Source organism: Podarcis vaucheri, assembly GCF_965113315.1.
Source record: "Podarcis vaucheri genome assembly, chromosome: 8".
Taxonomy (NCBI): Eukaryota; Metazoa; Chordata; class Lepidosauria; order Squamata; family Lacertidae; genus Podarcis; species Podarcis vaucheri.
In genome coordinates, this window is record NC_138766.1 from 7,095,072 (window position 1) to 7,113,553 (window position 18,482).

Sequence of the window (18,482 nt, forward strand, 5' to 3'; positions counted from 1 at the left end):
GATGATCTGGCAGAGGAAATGCATGGGAAAGAGGAAAGCAGTCAGAAGCTGTAGCAAGCCATCCTGGGAACTCGTGGCTGCATGAAAAAATTACAAGGCCGACTGGCCACCACTTGTGACTAGCTTCCTTGTTCCCAAGCTCCCCCTCCTGCTGGAGGCCAGGTAGTGGCAGCAGTAGCAGCAGATCCCCAAGGTGAGTGGAGAGGAGGAAGATGACCAGTAGCAATGCATGGCAGCCTCGGGATCTTAATCGCAGGGGTTCCAGACCTGGAAGGCTGAAGATCCAGTGAAACTGGGGGCTGTTGCAGCCTGTCCACAGCTCACCTAGGCTGCCTATCATGCTATAGTATGCAGCAGCACCTGTGTTTGGTCCAGCAAATGCAGCATGATGATATTCTTATATTTTTATTATATAAGTGGAGCTCAGTGCAATGTACTACATAGTCAAGATAAAACATCTACACATGAGAATAGCATTCTGCTCCCACTTCTCAGGACCCCTGCCGGGTGCAAAGCACATCACATAAATATAAGGATGAAATCTTTAATTCAAAGTAAACTTTCGCAAGTCTCTCCCATGTGGCTTGAGAAAATTGTATTTGGAAAGCTGTCCTTCAACACCTAGGAGTAGTCTCTCTCTCACAGGAGACCCAATGAGGAGCATTCACTCTGCAGAAAGGAAGAGAAAGCTGAAGGCCATGAATCTCCACATGCCAGACTTTTTACTGCAAACTAGTATTGCTGGACACACACTCACGGTCCCTTTTCCTTTGCAAGATCCACAAACAAAACATTCAGAAACTGTACAAAGAGTTCCACTTTAAAACTCCCTGGGGGAGGAGAAGGTATTTGAACAGTGACTCCTGAATGCCGCCAAGGCAAAGGCAATGGGTGTGCACCTATACAGCAATTCAATCTCTCTCTCTCTTACACACACACACACACACACACACACACAGTCACAAACACCTGCTGTATTATGTACATCTAGGTCCAGGGTCCTGAGACAGGGAAGGTGCATGATAAAAATTAGCATATGGCATAATGAACCTGAAATAGATACACTATTAAGAATGCTTGGTCTGCTACAAGACAAAACAGATTCTTATTGGTTGATTTTAACACCTCAAAAGCGCTGTTGGGCAAGTTTTAAGGAAATATCTAGATAAAAACCTAGGATTTATCAAGAGAAACAGGAAAGAGATTTTGTAAGGTTTGTATCAAATAGCATATGGAGTTGGTTTTGGCAAACTGTACCTAATTTGACACCATAAAATAAACATTAAGGAAAGGTTTGCATATTATTATGTTTAAATGATATTTGGTTAAACAGAATTTACACAACAATGAAAAACATCTGTTAGATATTATGGAATATTGGAGTGAAGCTGTTTCATATTTACTGGGAATCTCCTAACAAAGTGTTATATCAGAAATCAGTTTTGATCTTCAGAAAACAAATGGATTTACATTTCCAGGATGAATCTATAATCTTAATACATCATTCAAAACCTCAGTCGTTTCACATGTTAATTATGTGGGTGCATGCATGTTTTCAAGCATTTATTTCACTTGGTTTGGAAGAATCTGGGGCAAGCGACAAGCAAGAGGAGTCAATGGCTGTGCTGTACAAAGGCTATGTTGTACAGATATTGCTTGGAAGGCTAGGTGTTTGGTCCTAAGAGTGCTGCTTGTTTAGTAATCCAGACAAAAGAAGTAGCAAGTGCTATCCTATTACTGCACTTGAATATTGGTTTTATGAGTTTTTCAGCAGATACCTGAAATACTTCTTTTAAATTAAAAGGAAAGCTTTTATAATAGCCAAGAAAACTTTCTCAATAGCCAAAAATATTTGAACTAAAATAATTTGATGAGAGGAAAAACTCATACTTGATGTAATGAAAATATTTTTAGGGATGTGACACCACAACCACATATACTTCCTTATAGTGTTAAAAAAAATTTAAAAAGTGAAGGTGCTGAAAACTTAATATGCAATTTTTTGCACACTAAAGGACTATGTTCTTACATAATATATGCACACAAGCATACTAGGAAAAGTCACCCAAAAAAAGTTTAGGCAGGTTTCCCTAGAACAGTGTTTCCCAACCGGTGTTCCGCGGCACACTAGTGTGCCGCGAGACGTTGCCTGGTGTGCCGTGGGAGGGAGGCGGGCAAGTCGGGCGGCGAGAGGCGGGGCGGCGGCGAGGAGAGGCCGCCCAGCGCGGGGCTCTCGCCGTCTGCCTGCCTGCTTGCCTGGCTGCCTGCATGGCGCTGACGTCACGGGGCTGTAACGTGCCCCACATAGGCACACGCGGGGCGGCGAGCGAGCTCCCTCCCACATCCCATCGCCGCTCGCTTCGGCCGGCCTACTGGGCTGTTGCAGGCGGAAGGCCTGCACATGCGCGAGGTTTTCGCGCCTTCGGGATTGCCTTCACGCCTTCCTCCTCCCGGGTCCTTGAGAGCGCAGGAAGCGGCAGCGCGAGACCGGCGTTGAGCCTGGTAGGTATTGCGCTTGTCAAGGCAGTCATTTGGGAAATGAAAACTTGCAAAGCAAGCAACCAGTTCAATCTGAAGTACGTGTATGCTTAATATCCTGTATCTGAAACCTGTTCTGCCCCCTCCCCCACACTTGGTGCCATTTTCATCGACACATGCAGCAGAGTAAGTTGACCCAGAATAGTACCAATTCAGATGGCAGATGGGAGAATGACAGTGCTGAATGCTTTCCCATGTAGAACAGTCCCTGCAAATAAAAACCTAGCATATTTGGAAGAGGGATGCTAGCCTAACCATTACCTTCTATGCTGTTACTATTTTTTTTTTTTTTTTTTTTTTTACATAAGTAAAAAGTGACCTTTCCCCATCTGGCATGGTGGTGTGCCTCGAGATTTTTTTCATGAAACAAGTGTGCCTTTGCCCAAAAAAGGTTGGGAAACACTGCCCTAGAAAATGTCATTCCATGTGTGCAGTGCTTCAGTCATTTCAATTAGTAATATACTAAATGCATAATATATACAAGTTGAAACAAGCAAAGTCATCATCATCATAATATCTATGTGTATTACTAACTGAACAATGGATTGCATCCAGTTAAATCACTATGTGCATGGGGTGGCTTCTGCAGGCACAATGAAACTTGGTTTGCTGTGCAGCCCCCACTTCCCTAAATCAGATCAGGGTGGGGAAGGAAGGCATGTTCCATTGCACCACAGAGTCGTTCCATGTGCACAGTGGTTTGGTTTAAAACAACCCAGTTTATTATTTTTATTTTTAAACTGAAACTCCATGAAAAAATACAGTAGTACCTCTGGTTACGTAAACTTCAGGATGCGAAAGCGGCAAACCCAGAAGTATTTGACCGGGTTTCGCCGTGTGCACATGCGCGGAAGCGGACCTCAGGTTGCGGAAACCTCAGGATCCGACCGGACCTCCGGAGTGGATCCCGTCTGCAACCGGAGGTATCACTGTACAGTAATAGGATGCTGATTTCTTGTGGGTAATGTGTAGATCATAGTAGGAGCTGGTGCAGCATTGTGGATAAAAATCAGATCTTGCCTTTGCCATGAACTCACTAAGTAGCTTTTGGCAAATTATTCTCTCCCAGCCTCTCCATATGGCATATGGGAGATAATATGAACTTAGGGCACACCGTTATTGTAAAAATTGCAGCTAGATGATAATCCATGAGAAGCACTTTGAAAACTTAGAAGGGCTGAATGAATGTGTAAATGTTATTAAGAAACTGCTCCCATTTAGTTGTTCTTGTTATGCTCTGGATTAACCATGTAACATTTCTGACAACATCTCAGTCATCTGTGAGCGGGGGCTGCAATATTTGTAATATATAATTAAACTGAACATTACTAAATTAAAAACATAAAAATATATATGTGGCTGGTTTATTTAAGAAATGTTTAAGTGTGGAATACTCTCCTCAAGGAGGCTTGCCTGGCACCTTTAGGCACCAGACAAAAACACTCTTCTTCTCCGAGGCCTTCGGCTAATTAAACAATCCGTGGCCTTTTAAATTGGCGGGGGGCAGTGCATACCAGAAGGGACCTAGTTAAATGTTTCCAATAAAACTGGCAGAAGCATTATAGATAGAGAAGTCTCCCAAGCCATCAATGAAACATTTCCCAATGAAATTACAGTGGTACCTCTGGTTGCGAACAGGATCCGTTCCACAGCCCCATTTGCAATGTGAAAGAAACGCAACCCACATCTGCGCACCCGTGGGTCGCAATTCTCCACTTCTGCACATGCACGTGACGTCATTTTGCGCGTCTGCGCATGCAAGAGAGGCAAAACCCGGGAAGTAACCCTTTCTGGTACTTCCGGGTTGCCACGTGACACAACCTGAAAAAACGTATCATGAAGCAAACGTAACGAGAGGTATGACTGTATTGCTATCTCATTCTTCCAGTTTTTCTATTAAGTCTAAAACATTTAAATAATGATCAGAGATGCTTTTGGAGCAATTTTGCTACTTGGCTATAATTTAAACTGACAGAGATGGCAAACTTTATAGTGTACTACAGATGTCAGATGTGTGAGGTTCAAATCAGAAGCCCCTTTGATGCCAAGCAGACTATTCCTTGTGCCACCACCAGACCATACCTCTCCTGATACTTGGAATCAAATGAATCAAGAAAGCCTCTCTCATATCACGGTCTTATATGTAACATTTCCAGAAGTGTCAAAGCTGTTGGAACAACCACCTTTAAAAAGGTGTCTTGGGGAAACTGGAAATATACGCAATGCTTATTTGTTTATCAGATCTTCAAAATGCATTGGCTGCCAAAGGGCCCTCCAGAACAATGTAGGATGGTGTTCAGGGATCTGCTAGGAAAGGAGTGGAATCCATCACATTTGGGATAATGTTGTCTGATTTCCAGTGACTGCCCTCCCACACCCCAGAAGCTTCCCCTGCTCCATCCCAATTGTTCAGGAGGGGCTCCCAGTGCCCTGGAAAGACTTTTCAGGGGAAAGAAAGTTTTCCTCTCATGAACTTCCTTCCATCCACTTTACTGGAAATCAAGTCACCTAGTAACGGCTTAAATTTGCCTTCTGATTGCAGGCTTGTCTTGAAGTCATTAACCATACTTCCTGCTATGCCTATAACAGGATGCTTTGGTTAAGAGCAACTTCCCTGTTTGATTTTGCTGTTCGTGTAAAGGGGAGAGTAAAACCTGACCTGGCTTAAGTGAGGATTTGATTATATGAACGTGACCATTCTGCTTATCTTGATTAACTTGTACCACTTGATGTTTTTAAAAAAATTAAAATGACTTAAATTATATCCAAACAATTACTACAAAATATCCAGGGTTAAGGACTGGAGCACAAAGCTGTTACCTGACCATATCTGAGTTTTTGCCTATTAGGAAAAGGAGAGGAAACAGGAAAAACACATCAGAATTATGGGTTGTATTCAATTTGGTTCTACTCACAGTAGACCCACTGAAATGAATAAACCTAAGTAGTGCATGTCTATTAATGTAAATGGGTCTACTCTGAGCAGGACTAGCATTCAATACCACCCCAAAAATAGAAGCCACAGGTGCTGCAGTGCAAAATCAAGCTGTTAATATTAACAGGCCTTACAAACTATCTTCTCTATATAGGTAATAGGTAAAGGACCTAATGATGGTTAAATCCAGTCATAGGCCACTATGGGGTTGTAGCGCTCATCTTGCTTTCAGGCCAAGGGAGCTGGTGTTTGTTCACAGAAAGCTTTCCGGATCACGTGGCCAGCATGACTAAACAGCTTCTAGTGCAACAGAACACTGTGACGAGTGCCAAAGTGCATGGAAACACCATTTACCTTCCCACCATAGCGGTACCTCTTTATCTACTTGCACTGGTGTGCTTTCAAACTGCTAGGCTGGCAGGAGCTGGGACACAGCAACGGGAGCTCACCCCGGCACGGGTATTCAAACCGCCAACCTTCCGATCAGCAAGCCCAAGAGGCTCAGTGGTTTTAGACCACTGCGCCACCCTGACCCAATAACAGAAAAATGTGACAAAAGATGCAATGTCTATTTAGAAAATGGCAGCAGAAGGATTCCATACACAAGGACATACCACAAGCAACAATCCTACTTTCCAGCTTCTTCCAGCCCCCCGTAAGAAAGAAAAAAGCCAACGTGCTTGAAGCCTACCACATCACAGCATTAAGGGCATATAATAATCTGAAGACTGAATTAAACAATACTGAACTATCCAGTAGTTATCATACATGCTAACTTGGTTCAGTTGGAACCCCAAATATTTCATACTATGGAAACAAGCCTTTTGCTCATCAATTCCCCTGCCCCTGCCTTCTCACGTGGCCCTCTTCAATTACAGTGGTACCTCGGGTTACATACACTTCAGGTTAGAGATGCTTCAGGTTACAGACTCTGCTAACCCAGAAATAGTACCTCAAGTTAAGGACTTTGCTTCAGGATGAGAAAAGAAATCATGCTCCGGCGGCATGGCAGCAGCAGGAGGCCCCATTAGCTAAAGTGGTGCTTCAGGTTAAGAACAGTTTCAGGTTAAGAACGGACCTCCAGAACGAATTAAGTTCTTAACCCGAGGTACCACTGTACTATAGTTGCTCCCCTTTCAGTACAAACTGCAAACTATTTTGTCAAAACTGGCAATTAATTGCATGTGCTTTCCAGATCAGGACTGCAAACCACAATTTGAAGATGGTTCACAATCCTGGTCTGGAGGGCAAGCATAAACCACTGTACCCACCTCAAATCCATGTGTTTTAATCAGAATATAAAACAAATTCAGCATGGCTGTGATTGGGCAGCTGCTTCTCCCTCTCCCACACCCAAATACAGGTGTATGTGAGGGGGAAAGGTTCCACACCTCCAAACCTTTCTAGGCCTCACACACTCCCTCAGTCAGGCCAACTCATTGCTGAAAGGAACCATTAGGCTGCTTTTCTACATTTCCACTTCACTGCTCCCTGCCAATTGCAGCCACTGCAGTTGCTGCCAAGTTTCTTCTCCAGCCTGCCCACCAGTCCTGCTTGATCCAGCTGGAATCCGCAACTGTAGGAGCTACTGCCCAGGCTCTGAGCTCCTAGCTGGATGACAGGTTTCCCTGTTCTCCATCTCATCTGCCTTCAAAGGAGACCTAAACCTGCCAGTACACTCACAATGGAGCAGCACCTCACCACAGAAAATAAGTAAGAGATAATCATCCCATGCAGGGGCTCTCAAACATTTCCCTGAGCCACACTTGGAGAATCAAAATTTGCTTGCATCACACTGAAATATATATATATATTCATATATATATGTGTGTGTGTGTGTGTGTGTGTGTGTGGAATGAACAAATTCCTATGCCCCACAAATAACCCAGAGATGCATTTTAAATAAAAGGGCACATTCTACTCATGTAAAAACATGCTGATTCCAGGACCATCCGCGGGCCGGATTAAGGCGGCAATCGGGCCAGATCTGGTCCCTGGACCTTACTTTGCCTGCCTATGATCTACCGTATTTTTCGTCCTATAAGGCGCACCGGCCCATAGGACGCACCTCATTTTTTTGGGGGGGGGGAATGAATTTTAAAAAATTATTCGCCCCCCCCCAGCCCTGGCTGCCGCCCCAAGCCTTGCGCTCACCTGCTGGAAGCAGGGGAAGCCCTCCGGAGGGCTCCCCGTGCTTCGGGCGACAGGCTGCCGCCCCAAGCCTCACACACCCGGTGGGACCTCCTGCCGGGCGCGGGAGGCTTGCAGACACTCGCGGGGGCTGCAGGCTGCTGCCCGCAAGCCTTGTGAGCCCGCGAGTACTCCCACCGGGCTTGCAAGGCTTGCGGATAGCTTCCTGAAGCCTGGAGAGCGAGAGGGGTCGGTGCGCACCAATGCCTCTCGCTCTCCAGGCTTCAGCCAAAACCTGCATTCGCCCCATAGGACGCACCCAGATTTCCCCTTCATTTTTGGAGGAGAAAAAGTGTGTCCTATGGGGCGAAAAATACGGTATTGTGTAAATGACAAGGCTTGTCCCTCATCAATGCTTCTCTTGCTAGTGATCCCTGAACAGCTCTCATCTCCCGATCCACCACAGTTCATCACATCTGAAAAGACAGCTGCTGCAGGGCTAAGGAAAAGACATGTTTCCAAACACTGCAACTCAATAATTAGGAGCAGGCAATTACTGGATCAAATGTGTGGAGGAAGGAACCTCATTTGCAATCGTACCCAGGATCAACCAGCAAAAAGCCAAGTTTGCTCTTCACATGCCTGTCTCACTCATAAGGTTTTGGCACACGGATAAAAAGCAGCTGTACCCTCCCTATCCCAGCCTTATCATCCCAAGCAGGATGCGGGTGGCACTGTGGTGTAAACCACTGAGCCTCTTGGGCTTGCCGATTGGAAGGTCAGCAGTTTGAATCTATGCAACGGGTTGACCTCCCATTGCTCTGTCCCAGCTCCTGCCAATCTAGAAGTTCAAAATCACACCAGTGCAAGTAGATAAATAGGTATTGGTGCAGAAGGAAGGTAAGAGGTATTTCTGTGCGCTCTGGCTTCTGTCACTGTGTCCCGTTGCGCCAAAAGCTGTTTAGTCATGCTGACCACATGACCCAGAAAGCTATCTGCAGATAAACGCTGGCTCCTTCAGCCAGAAAGTGGAATGAGCGCCACACTCCATAGTTGCCTTTCACTGGACATAACCATCCAGGGAGCTTTTACCTTTACCATCCCAAGCACTCCATCACTCCACAAATTATTCTCCCTAGTTCAGCTCAGATATCAGAAGTGTAAAGCACCACCACCCAATTTTATATGTGATTGAAACAGATGTGTGAATAAACAAATGTAGCTGTTTTCTATCATCTAGCTGGGCACTCTAAAAACCCTATTAAAATAAAAGCAGCATATCCTTCCATTGTGGCTATATTAACTAACTCTGTAAAAGGAAGAATTAAGAAATCCCAGTTGCTCATTAGCCCCAGAATGTTCAATCACAGAAACTGCTGCCCCAATCATGTGCAGTTTTACTTACCTGACGTGCAAGCACAGTTTTAATGCAGAGATAACACTCTCCAAGAACTGCTTAGTGAGTCTCTCAAATACTCTAAGGCAATGTAAACTGGGTTAGGGCTGGTCACTTGGAGATAGGCATCTTTGTGAGACAATTATGAGGACTACATATACCTCCTAGCAGGCCTGTGCAGAGCTTGTCTGAGGCCCGGGACAGGAGTCTTGCTCTTGGCATGACAGGATAAGTGCAGCATGCCTTTGGTGGGGGGTCCTGAGCAGCTTAGCCCTCCAAGGCCTGGGGCAAATGTACCTGGCTGTCCACGACCACCCCTTCTAGCCTCAGAAGCAAACACTCCTTTCAGAACCATCAGGTATAAACAGGCTTTCCCTCCTCTCATTCTTAGGAGTGGCTCCAACAGAATTAAAGCACTTAGCAAAGAGCAATAATATAAAACCTATCAACAGGGCCCCAGTGCATTCTAAACAAAGTTTCATTTAAGCCTTTCCCCTTAACAGCATGGCAACATCTCAGAAAGATAAGATAATACAGTGGAACCTCAGTTCTCAAACCACTCTGTTCCCGAATGTTTCGGCTTCTAGACATCGACAATCCGGAAGTAAGTGTTCCAGTTTTCGAAAGTTCCTTGGAACCTGAACGTCCAACAGGGCTTCCCATCTGCAAAAAGCCTAGCTGTCAGCCAACTGGAAGCCGCGCTTCAGAATTTGAACGTTTCAGAAGTCAAACGTCATTCTGGAACAGATTGCATTTGACTTCCAAAGTTCCATTCATTTATTTCACCAAACGCTACTAGTGATTTAGGCCCAATGTATAGACAGTCAAAAGCTTTGTTTTTGTTGACAATATCGTGAGTATTTTGAAAATATTACTGTGACTATTATTAATACTCAGTTTGCAGCAACTAGGGTAACTCACAGAAGAAATATTTTACATCTGACAAAGATGAGAGGCTCTTTTCTGCTTGCAGAGCTTTACATTTTTACTGGCCAGTAATGAAATATGCACTTTTAATATAGAAGTCTTATCTATTTCAGTCCTCAACTGTGTGTGTGGTAGAAGTTAAACACAGAGAGGCAGAAAGATTCTTGTGCCATTTTTTCCACTTGTTGATGATCACTACAAGTATTCTGCAGCCATTGATGTCTGTTTATAATAGGCTGAAGAGATGATACTCTTCAAATGTTAAAGGATGTAATATGATAAGACAGGTCAGTCTGTGGTAACTCCTACACTTGACCCCTTTATCTGTGTTAACCCCCAACAGCATTACGGATAAGGCATTTTCATGGTGTACAGGACATATAAATCAGGGTGGATATAAATTGCTGATTTTTTTTTTTTTAGAAAAATCAAAAAATCAGTTATTTATTTATTTAAATCAGATTTTTAAAATAAAATGCTTTTGGAGGAAAAATCTTTCTAGAGATAGTTTTCTATTTAAGTTATAGTCCAAACGCTAATTCATCAGGAAATAAGGATTTGTTTTAAGTTTTTCATGTGTGCTAAAACTCAGTCTAAGTTGGGGTTTTTTGTTAAATCGTTTAACCACACCAGTCAACAAACATGAATACATATGCTATAATGTTATTGCTTTAGTTAAATAAAAGGTTTAAATTGTTATTAAGGAAATGATTATTTTTCTCCTTCCAATAAAGTACAGTGGTACCTCGGGTTACAGACACTTCTGGTTACAGACGCTTCAGGTTACAGTCTCCGCTAACCCAGAAATAGTACCTTGGGTTAAGAACTTTGCTTCAGGATAAGAACAGAAATTGTGTGGCGGCGGTGCAAGGCCCCATTAGCTAAAGCGGTCTTCAGATTAAGAACAGTTTCAGGTTAAGAACAAACCTCCAGAACGAATTAAGTTATTAACCTGAGGTACCACTGTACAGCAGAAAAATTGTCCAAATATAAACAGTTAACTTCTTAAACCTCACAATAATTTCATAATTATCTGTCTATGTATTTCTAATAGTATAACCAAATCAGTAATTTTTTATATAACTGTAAAAACTACTCTGAAAATTTATTATTCCAAAAATGAAACCTTCATCTGGTTGTAAATATTAAGATTATACCAGCAAGAATGAGTCTTTTTGTAAAAAAAGAAAAAGAAGAAAGATTTAAATCAAGTCTTACTGACTAGTGATTTAAATCAAATCCAACACACACACACAGAGGGCAGGTATGATGCAGTGAATAGGGTGGTTGGCTTTTAAGTGGAAAGGTCTGGGTTCTAATCACTACTGACCCATAAACCACATTAAGCCAGACGTTTTCTCCTCACCTAACCAGTTTATAGGGCTGTAGTGAAGGTAAATGGGGAAAAGCCCCACATAGGTCACCCTGAACTAAGAAAGAAGTGAAATTTAAATAATTATTGTAACGATGGGAAAAAACCAACCCCACTATGTAGCTTTCTCCTACACATTACCAAAGAGTTCTTTCATCTTCTTCTGAGCTTAGTCTATTTTCAGATGAATGCAAGCATCAAAGCACACAACCTTCAAAAGATCACCTAGTCAATTGCTCTGCCCTTAAAAATAGGAACAAGTACAATAAAGGCATTTGGGACATGCATACATTTTATCTAATCGATTTCAAAAGCATCTAGAGATAAAGTATAATTTGATGGACTGTTCCAATGCACATCCATTAGCATCATTCTGAAGTTTTCTCTTCTTAAATGTGCGTTATCTTGAATATCCCAAGTTAATACACACAACCTGATAATTTAGTTTCATTGTTTTTAGAAATGAAAACTCTAAATTTTACTGCTTCCATCGTTCTCCTAATTTGTAAATATATTACTGAAAGAGAAAAACCGGATGTAATTGTGAACTTTTACTTCCTTTCCCTCAGATATGAACTTTTGTTAAATTATCCAAGAATAGGACAAAACAGACCAAATGCAAATCAATCTGCAACTAAAAGCGCTTAAACAGTTCCTTACAGAATGGTCTCATTACACATAGGAAATAAATACGTGACATCTTTCCATGTGACTGTCAATTTTAATACGTCAAGCTATCTGCACCATGTTTGTACATTTGAAACTGGAGCCTAAGCACATTAAAAAATTAGCATACATTTTATGGCTGCTCTCTATGCACATTCACAAAAGACAGCAAGAGAAGTCACCACTGAAAGTTAAACACCCCAGTTAAAAAACCTATAAAAAGCTTAAACTTTAACATAAATAGTCAGGTCAATATTTATATTCCACTTTGTATTTTCATCAAATTCTTAACTGTGTCCTAACTGAGACACCTCTGCTATAAAACTACTTATAATCTAGCAAGTGAGGAATATTATTTCTATCATTATAACAACAACAACAACAACAAATCCGTTTATTGTGAGGACCATGCCTGTACACAAACATCAACAAAACAATAGTTAAAAATATTAAAATTCATTAAATACTATGCCATTTCTATCATTATATGGGAATTCAAGAAATGGGAATTCAACTTGCCAGTTTCCAGCAACGGGCTTAATATCACCAGCTGAACAGTCGCACCAAGGTCAAATCCACACCATTCATTTAAGGCTTCCCTTAAAGAATCCCGGAAACTGGTAGTTTACCTCTCAAAGCTACATCCACAAGCTACATATCCACATCACTAGTTACAGTGGTGCCCCGCAAGACGAATGCCTCGCAAGACGGAAAACTCACTAGACGAAAGAGTTTTCCGTTTTGGAGGTGCTTCGCAAAACGAATTTCCTATGGGTTTGCTTCGCAAGACGACAATGTCTTGCGAGTTCCTGCTGGTTTTTTTTTCCTCCCCCCCCTTTTTCTAAGCCGCTAAGCCGCTTATCAGCTGATCCGATCAGCAGATAAGCCGCTAAAAGCCGCTAATTGCGCTAATCCGTCAATGGGCTTGCTTCGCAAGACGAAAAAACCGCTAGACGAAGAGAATCACAGAACGGATTCTTTTCGTCTTGCGAGGCACCACTGTAACAGGTTAAAAAGTGACAATCCTAACACTTCCCTTACTACAATATCTAAAACCATGCCTGTTGCAACACAGTAATCAGAGGCTTTTGCACTGCATTAATACTGACCATATACAGGCACGACCCATTATGCATGGTGCAAGACAGGGTCTTCTATGTGGCAGCACTCCATTTGTGGAATTCTCTTCCCATGGAAGTATGTTTGTCCTCCTTGTTGACATACCTTTCAGCCTGAACACACATCAGTTTGCTCATACTTTTGTAGGACGAAGGTTATTTGGAGTCTCCAAGTTAATGTTGATTATTATTCTCTTGTCCGCTGGATTATAGAACTTACTTGGTTGATAAAGTATTTTTTGCTATGAAGTTTTTAGAGGTTAAAAGATTTTCCCTCCCTTTTTGTGATTAATTGTATTTGATTTGATTGGGACTGCCGACTAGCCTGAGCCAGTATGGGAGGAAGGGTGGTATAGAAACAAGACGAATGAACAAGAGTTCTTTCTGAACCAAGACTCCTCTCAGGAGTACAGGACATACCCAAAGGTAGTGAAGCTTTCCACACTTGACTCAAATTCCTGCCCACCTTTTGCTGCTTTGTAAAAGAAATACTGCTCTGCTGAACCCATAAATTATACTTCTAAGAATGTTTTCAACCAAACACAAGTCTGTACATGCACAAAACACTATCAAATCTTGATTCCCCCCCCCCCGAAACACAGGGGAAGTGACAAAACTCTTCAAGAATAGACCAAATGAGAAGCTAAAACCAGTTTAGCCATACTTCTTCAAAGGAAGCAGTGAGTGATAGATAGCTTTCTCTGACATTCTTTCACAAAGTTATACTAAAATGATCTACAACGATATACAATTTTAAAAGTGTATCTGTTAGTTCAGCAAAAAAGGAATTACAAGTCTCCTATTTCTGCAATCAAGCCTTTGTATGTGTGTACACCTTTGCCTCAGGGCCAAACTACACTGAGGCTAGTTCAAGTTACCAGAATCTTTTTCACAACTGTAAGGGAGAGGAGAGGAAATCAAGTTCAGGACAGCAATGCGCAGTGAGGTGTGTTTAACCCTTTCCTCTTGCTCTGAAGTCCTGAAGAACCTACCATGACAAACCAATTTGATTTATACACAGCGGAATTTCCCCCACCCCCCATGTTTTCTGCACAGCTTTGTGATCTCATAGAGACTACTATTCCAATTCTCTCCCTATTGGCACATTTACAGAGCAGCTTTTACTCAGAAGCAAATCCCACTGTACTCAATGGGGCTTTCACACAGATAGGTGTCAGCTTGTGGCACTTGTTTGGAGTGACTCAGACAATACTGGGTTTGGGGGGGATACTTGTGGCCCCCAGTTTGAGTATCAATTACTCAGCTTGGGGGGGGGGCGGTTCAAAACATGTCACTTGCGGTACAAAACAAGTACAGAACTTTGGCATCAGATTGGAGGGGGTCCTAAATTTCAGGCTTCCCATTTAATAAAGCTATAGGTGTGTGCTGCACTGCGGCCTTAAGCATCCCAGGCTCTAACAGGTAAAAGACAGTTATTAAGCAAAGAATTTGCCCTGAAACTAGAGAAACGGAAAGTTGCAACGCTTACTGTAAATGTAGCTCATGTGGAGCCACATGACATTCAAGTCACCAAGCACAAATTCAGTCACTTGAGTCTTCTTAATACTGGTTCAAAATAAGTAACACCACAGATGTCAGCTTGCTACACCAACCAAACACCCCAGCATCTTTCTTAGTGGGGAGAATGATAGGATCCTGCCTAAAGTGCAATGAGACTGCTCACTTGATACCAATGACTGAGCAAAGAGCTTGAACACTTTTAGTTGAAAGTCTTTCCATTCCCCAAGTAAATTTGTTGTTGGTTTTTTACAAGAGTATTGCTCCTTGTTCTACCTTCTGTCCCTTGTCATCTCACTGGCTTATCTGCTCAGATGTTATAATGGCCCTGGACACAGGGCAAGCCCACCCATGAGGCAAGGTAGCTGCGCATCTGCCACTGCTCACCTGGCACCCGGCAGAGGAGGAGGAGGAGACAGGGTGGGGAGGAGAGGGGCATTTATTTTCAATTTCACCTGTAGTGGCAAAAGCCCAGCATTTTCCTCCTATTAGCAGCTGCTCTGAGGGCCTAAAAAGCAGAGGGTCTTTCACAGCCTCCTGCCCTCCCTCCTCCAAGGTCCTTTTAACTGGAGAGGGAGAGATCAGAAACTGGAGTCTCTTCTATATGGAAAAACATGGCTCAACCCCCCCATCCAAAATCAAGCCTGCCCTCTTCCTGATCCAAGCCCTCTACACACAGAAACTAATGGCACCTAAATATTGCTTATTGGTGTCGGTCAGGTGCCCTTTACTGTGTTCTTTTTGGTGTCTGCTGAAGACCTTCCTATTTAGAAGCAAGACTACCCAGGTGTTTAAGAAAACCTGCATGAGGTGGTGTTGTTTTTTTCTATAGAAAAAAAATCTGTCTCAGTCTACTCTATTCTGGTTTCAAAACTTGCCGTGTGTTTTACAGCCATGGCTTTGTTATCGTATAGAAGCCACGGCTTCATTATTCCGCCTGTTTTTTGGTAGACCACTCTTGTTTTCCAATTAATTCTCACGCACGCCTGCGCGCACCCAAAGGAAAGGGAGCGGGGCGAGGGGGCGAGGGGTCAGGCAGGGAGCCCTGCACGTGCGGAGGGAAGGAAGGGAGAACTTCTGCCGGGCACCGCCAGCTCCGGCCGGGCTGAGAGGGACGGATCCGGCATCCGGGGGCCGCCAACGCCCCCCCCTCTTCCCCCCGCTGCCTGAGGGAGATGCCGCCGGCGGGACACCTGCGCGGGACGGAGACGGAGGCCGGGGCCGCTTCTGCCCGCCTTTCCCCGGACGAGGCAGAGGACGCGGCTCCGAAACGCCGCCGGGCGGGCAGGTGCGGCCCCGGCAGGTCCTTTCCCCTCCCTCCCGCCCGGCCCCTCAGGAGACACTCACGAATTTGCGGGACTTCCCGCCTCCTCCTCCGCCTCCTCCGGGGTCTCCTCCAGGCACGGCCGTCGCGGGGGCCTCGTCGGCGGGGACCTTGCTCTTCTTCCTCTCGCGGCCGGTCCCGCGCGAGGGTCCCCCGCCGCCGCCGCCGCTGCCGCCCTCCATGGCGGGGCGCGAAGTCCGCCCCTCGCCGCCGCCGCCGCGACCAGGACGGGGGCAGCTGGGCTCTCTCTCCTCCCCCGGCGCACTCAGTCAGTCAGACAGTCAGTCAGCGAGCGGCAGAGCGAGGCGGGCGGGCGAGCGGCTCCTGACAGCCACGGCGCTCGACGCCCACCCGACGGGACCTCTCAACGGCCGGGCAGCCGCGCCTGCCGAGCTCCGCCTCAGCCGGGCTCCGCCCTCCGGCACAGTGGCTGCTCCGCGCGCCGGCCCGCCTCCCAGGAAACAGCGCCACGCCCACCGCGCCGGCGGCGACGTCGCACGTGAGACGCAGCCACGCCCCCTCGGCTCCCTCGCCCGCAGCAGCGGGGGAAACCAGGAGAGCGCAGAGATAGGAAAATGGGATAGAAGGGGGCATGTGAGCTCGGAGAAACAACTTCCAAGATCCTTTCGGCGCTCTCTTTCTATCTCTCCTCGCCTGCCAGCCGTTCTCTGCGACTTGGAGAAAGAGAAAGTGGCAGCAAAGGTCCCAAGGGTGGGGGCGGAAATGTGGCTTAAAAAAATATTACTATTATTGTTAAGTTTGTATACCGCTATATATATAGCATAGCAATAACAAAAACCAAACTCCCCCGCCGGCACATTATTATAAAACAAAGAACTTTATTTGAACAAGCTTTCTTTCAGCTCCTATCACTCTCTGAACAACATTGTCTACTGTCTAACGTTGTTGCAGATTGTGGGGGCGGAGGGGTTAGGCTGAGATTAGTTTATTTCCAGTCAAATATCACTTGCAGCAAAAGTCAAAAATTTTGCCACAAAACTCCTTGCCGAGTTGCATGCAGAAGCCTGGGGACTATTGTCAAGGCATGTAGAAGTGTTGCCATGTGTCCTCTTTTTCCAGGACTCGCCCTCTTTTTCAGGAGTAAAATTTGAGAAAAAATGCATTTATTTGCTATCAATGGCCGTCATATTGTCTTTTTTTGCTCTTCAAAATGTGGCAACCCTATCAGACATGCCCTTTCAAATGTTTTAAAACTTTTTTTTTTCACTCAAACTAAGATCTGAGTAGAGGCTGGGAGCCGTTGCTGCTCATTCAGAGCTGCGCTATTGTATTGGGTTTTGGTTTTTTCCAGGCACCGTTTAAAGCATTTCCAAAACCAGCCCTCAAATTCGGCATTTCGCCTTATCCTATTTTATGATAGATGCGGTTTTCCGCCTTCACAATGTAAAAACAGAATTTCCCCCATCAAAGACGAAATGTGTATCTCTTTGAAGCCTATGGTGCCTCTACACTTTCTATCTCTAGGGTGGACATTTTTTGTAATGAGGCAGAACTTCCGCTGCTCTCCCTTCCGAAGCCACAGAGATAAGGAAAGGAAAGTGAGGCATTGCAGAAAGAGATTTCCGGGTTCCGAGAGGAAAAACCCATTTTAAAACAGCCCCAGGGGCCGAGGAAGCAGCTACCTGTAAATTCAATAGAGAAAGCGGGCGGGGAGTGGAGTGTAGTGACACTGAGGATAGAGCAGCAGCAGCATGTTCATGCCTAAACAAACAGCCGCAATAAAGGGCTGGAGTCTTGCTCTTTTTAACTTCTAAATCTAGCTCTGCTTGTGCAAATTCTAATGCCAGTAGAGTCCAATACAGCCTGGAGGAGCTGCAGCGGAGTGTTGCTTGTGGAAACAAAAGGCTGAGTCCGGCTGACAGAGTTATCATGCAACATGCCTCTTAATAGTCCAGGATAATACTGCAGGTCAGACATGGGGCCAAGGCTGGTTTAGGTTTCCAGCCAAAGCTCCCCCCCCCCACAAAACCAGCAGTTGCATCATGTATCAGTTTCCTTAAGCTGCCCCTATGCCCCTAGATGGCTTTAAATACTGCAGGCAGGATGTTGACATGGTCTAGTTGGAGAGCCTGGGACTTTGCAGCTGTCCATCTATGCACAATGCAAGGCGCTTGTTATGACTCATAAAGCTCTAAACTGCTGAAGAATAAGTTACCTGCCCATATGCTGAGATCTTCAAGTCAGGCCCTCCTCTCTGCCCCAGTAGTTCATAAGTGTTTGAAGGGAACTCAAAGGAAGGCCTCCTGAGTAGGTGCCCAGACTCCAGCACTGCAAATTCTCTCCAAGATAATCCTCCACAGGAAGCCAAAAAACACCCTTTACTTAAGTCTTTTAAAATGAAATAGGCTAGGCATTTGTGTCTATTTAGTTGGCCTTATTTTTTCATAGCTGTGTTTTAATAAAAAAATTAACTGGCCATTATTGTTTATCTGTTCTTAGAGGACTATTTATTTTCCTTAATGATTTACTATATATTGTAAATCTATTAGATTATGTCCCTGGTCCATAAGCATGGAATGCTTTGGATCCTAACCAAT

The 18,482-nt window shown here is 44.4% G+C and overlaps 1 protein-coding gene across 2 annotated transcripts in view; it reads right to left on the reverse strand.

Moving 5' to 3' along the window:
* DIAPH1 (diaphanous related formin 1) overlaps positions 1 to 16,328 on the reverse strand; it is an 81,549-nt gene extending 65,221 nt beyond the window's left edge. The window contains exon 1 of one of the 2 annotated variants that reach the window (XM_082234243.1): positions 15,948 to 16,150. In XM_082234243.1, coding sequence (XP_082090369.1) covers positions 15,948 to 16,106 — 159 coding nt within the window. In that variant the 5' untranslated portion in view covers positions 16,107 to 16,150. Of the gene's footprint in view, positions 1 to 15,947 lie in introns of both variants that reach the window. The other variant, XM_082234242.1, reaches the window with a different exon arrangement.
* Between the last annotated feature and the right edge of the window lie 2,154 nt (positions 16,329 to 18,482).